Here is a 3518-nt window from a genome sequence, read left to right as displayed (position 1 = left end):
TTACACTGATCAGAAAATTGAAATTCTTTTACCATGAATGAACTTGCACTAAAATCGAAAAAAAGCTATTATATCACAAACATTAAAAAAAAAAAAAAAAATTACAAATATAAATCTGGATGTAAATAAGCAAAACCAATAGCAGATTATGAAATATTTATATAAAAAAGGCTATTTTTAAAAATACAATCTTTTAAAATTAAATTACCATTTAACACATGCATAAACGACATTTATTTACAATTACTACTGAAACACATATTTTATAAACATTAATTTTGTCCGTAACTAATAGTTTTAGGCAACTGGTAATTACTTTTAACAAGAATAAATAATGAAGTATTCAGGATAAGATTTAAGTGATAAAAGCATTGAAAAATTATCTTCTTAGAAGTACATAGCTTTTATAATAATTGTTATGTAACAACAATAAAAAAAAACCCTACTTATTCTTTGGGATGGCAAATCAGATTCTATAAGTACAAAACCTTAATCTAAATTAATATTTTGGGAAACTTTTTTTATTAAATTTTAATTCAAATATAAGGTTAAAGCTGGTCAGAGAAATAAGAAAATGTAAAGAATGCAAGAATTAAAAAAAAAAAAAAAATTACTTCCTTTCACAATAACAGTTATATCTTAATTCTAGTAGCTGATTTGTAAGTAAAAATAGTAGACATAACAAGCAGTCTATGTATTTCAAAAAATAATTTATGAATAAGTAAATATATTGATACATGGAATGAATAAAGATTATCAATGTCAAAATTCACAAAAACACAATATGCATATGACAAAAACAAATATCTAATAAAAATTTATTAATACTCAATTCTATTCTTATTTATTAACATAAAAAATAAAGTGATCACAAATAAATTTTTAAATATATATATATATTTACATAATTCATTCATGATAATTTTTTTTAGAAATTAATTTCAAGCAACTATTTTTATTTAACTTGAATTTTGGAAGCTCTGAACGTGCAAAATTCAAGTTCAAAGCTTTAATTCCAAAAGAATTATCAAAATATGGAATTTCAAGAAAATATATACAGAAATGTGTATACTTCTAAACAGTATATTAAATATGGAGAAGACTGATTCAGAGTTAAATAACTTACATGCTTTCTCCATATCAGATGAGGTTCAACATATAATCAAAATATTATGACAATAAATAATAAATATTTTATTGGCATGTTAATAGATTAATAAAAACCAAAATTATATTCCTGTTATATCTACTATTTACACATAAATATATTATAATGAAAAACATTCTTTTAGATTTTCCAAAAAACACCATTATGGATACAGGTACAATAACAAAATAAAAACAATAAGTATCTAATATGTAAGAAAAATGCCTATTAAAAATACAAATCAACAGCATTCTTATAAACATGATACAACCAACCAATCATCATAAAATCAAGTACTGTAAACAAAACAAAAACTTTATGAGAAACCAAGTATATTTATATTATATTGAGGGACGGAATTTCAAACAAAACATGTTTAAATCAAGGAATTAAAATCGTTTCCTAAATTTTCCTTAAACTTTTCTAAGAAGTTTTTTGGCTGAAAGATTCATAAATATTTGCAGCAAAGTTGTTTAAAGGCTCCAATTGTAGTAATGTATGAACAAAACTGCCTTGTTCTATTGGTCGATGCTGACAAAAAACATTATGCATAACTGGAATCAACTTGGCAAAAGGTACAGCAAAATCATGAGGATTCACAAACGTACCTTTACCATCACTAAGAATGACATAACACTCGGACACACGATCCATAAGAGATGATATACCGCTATCAACACACAGCTGCAATACACATCTAAAATCTCGGCATTCAATAATATCTTTGGTTTCAAGAGAAATATTCTCTAAAAATTCATCATTTTCAACACTGCTAGAACTGGTAGGCATAAGAGATGAAGTTATTTCTTGGAGAAAATTGTCACCACTTTCTAAAATTGAGTTCTGAATTGATCGAATAATTTTTTCAATGTCTTGAAGCTTCAACATTTGATGTAATGGGACTGGCTTTAAGTTATCTCTTACAACTCTCTCTATATGGTTAAGAACCATGTTGATTCCATTTAAAATAAAATCTTCAATTCTTGACATATACTTGTGCTGTTGTTCTGTGGCACTAGCATTTGTGCAACGAGACATAAACACATATCCACTTAGAACACTCATTTGAACTCTAACAAGAATACATAGCAGGCACTGAGCATACATTTCACCTAATGTTTGAGTGAAAACATATACTTTTAATTGCTCCCATAACTCTATCTTGTTAGGTGGATTGGTACTCACTTGCTTGACAATATCATTTACATCAACAGTTTTGGAAACTACCTGACGTATTTTAGGAACACATGACATGAACACGGAATCGCAAGTTGTCAAAGTTTTTTCGAAGTGATTGGAACGTTTTAACTGGTCGCATATTTCTGCAGTGCGTTGAGTTTCCCATTCAGTAAGCTTCCGTTTAAAATAAGTGTTTAAAATTACAACCCCTCCAACTACACCACCTAAGAACAGTAGTTTTTTCTTGTGGCGGCGTATACACGACGGTATAAAACCAAACATTTTTTTAAGCGCTAAGAAAACTATATAAGATAAACACAGTCTCTTAAAAATTAGCAAACGATAGATGAATATTCAGAAAAGAAAAATGCCAACATGAGTTCAACTATTCTGAGAACTAATGAAAGATCAAAAATTACGAAATCGCAAATTACTGAGGAAGTACAGAAAATAATGAAAATAAAAACAGCGGTTACATCAGAAAACACAGTTAAGAGAGCAGGAATAAAAAACGAATAAGGGCTTGGTTATAGTTCCAATGGTGCACGAAACTATTTCATTGCTATATCAGATGGTTATCAGTTACTGATAATCATTCAAAATAAATAAATCAGATCTGAAAAAAAAACACTAAAAATATTCTCTCGTATATGAGCAGGCAGATGCATTTTTTCGGATCCCTTTTTGGTAAAGAATGAAGCGGCACCTCCGTTATCGGAGCTGCCGATTGAATTTCTCTTCTTGTAGGCTCACCTGAACTCGATAAGCTTTCCTATGAACATTTTCAACGCGTAACTGCGCCAAGACTAGATTTCAAATTATTATTGCTCAGTTGTAATTTCACTGTCACATTAAGTCAAAAGGCACTTCCGCTAAAAGATTTTTTAAAAAAAATCTTATAGAATGATTGCTTGAGCCAACGGGAACTCTCCTCAATTTGTACTATAGAGGGATCCGTATATATGTGATTCATATTGAAACTGCTATTTAAATTATAATATATGTAAATATTGTGCATAAAATTTCTTCTTTTATAGTGGTAACTTTGAGTATTGTGGCTGCAGAAGCTGCACTTATATCTTCCTCATGCATATAAATCCATCTATAGTTTAACCTTACATACTATTTTATTTTAACTAAAACCGATCATAAAGCATAAACATCAATAGACTATCGAAATAAAAGTGACAAT

The 3518-nt window shown here is 28.4% G+C and overlaps 1 protein-coding gene across 1 annotated transcript; it reads right to left on the bottom strand.

Moving 5' to 3' along the window:
- Positions 1–932: 932 nt before the first annotated feature.
- Positions 933–2772, bottom strand: LOC129981796 (peroxisomal biogenesis factor 3-like). Its single transcript, XM_056092812.1, has one exon. The coding sequence runs from the start codon at positions 2606–2608 to the stop codon at positions 1571–1573; it is 1038 nt and encodes a 345-aa protein (XP_055948787.1). The 5' UTR covers positions 2609–2772; the 3' UTR covers positions 933–1570.
- Positions 2773–3518: the final 746 nt, after the last annotated feature.

Source organism: Argiope bruennichi, chromosome 8, assembly GCF_947563725.1.
Source record: "Argiope bruennichi chromosome 8, qqArgBrue1.1, whole genome shotgun sequence".
Taxonomy (NCBI): domain Eukaryota; kingdom Metazoa; phylum Arthropoda; class Arachnida; order Araneae; family Araneidae; genus Argiope; species Argiope bruennichi.
This window is presented reverse-complemented; position numbering and strand designations above follow the sequence as displayed.

Bases quoted from the DNA above. Each gene is read 5' to 3' on its own strand.
- LOC129981796 (XM_056092812.1), bottom strand. From the start codon at position 2,608: ATGTTTGGTTTTATACCGTCGTGTATACGCCGCCACAAGAAAAAACTA.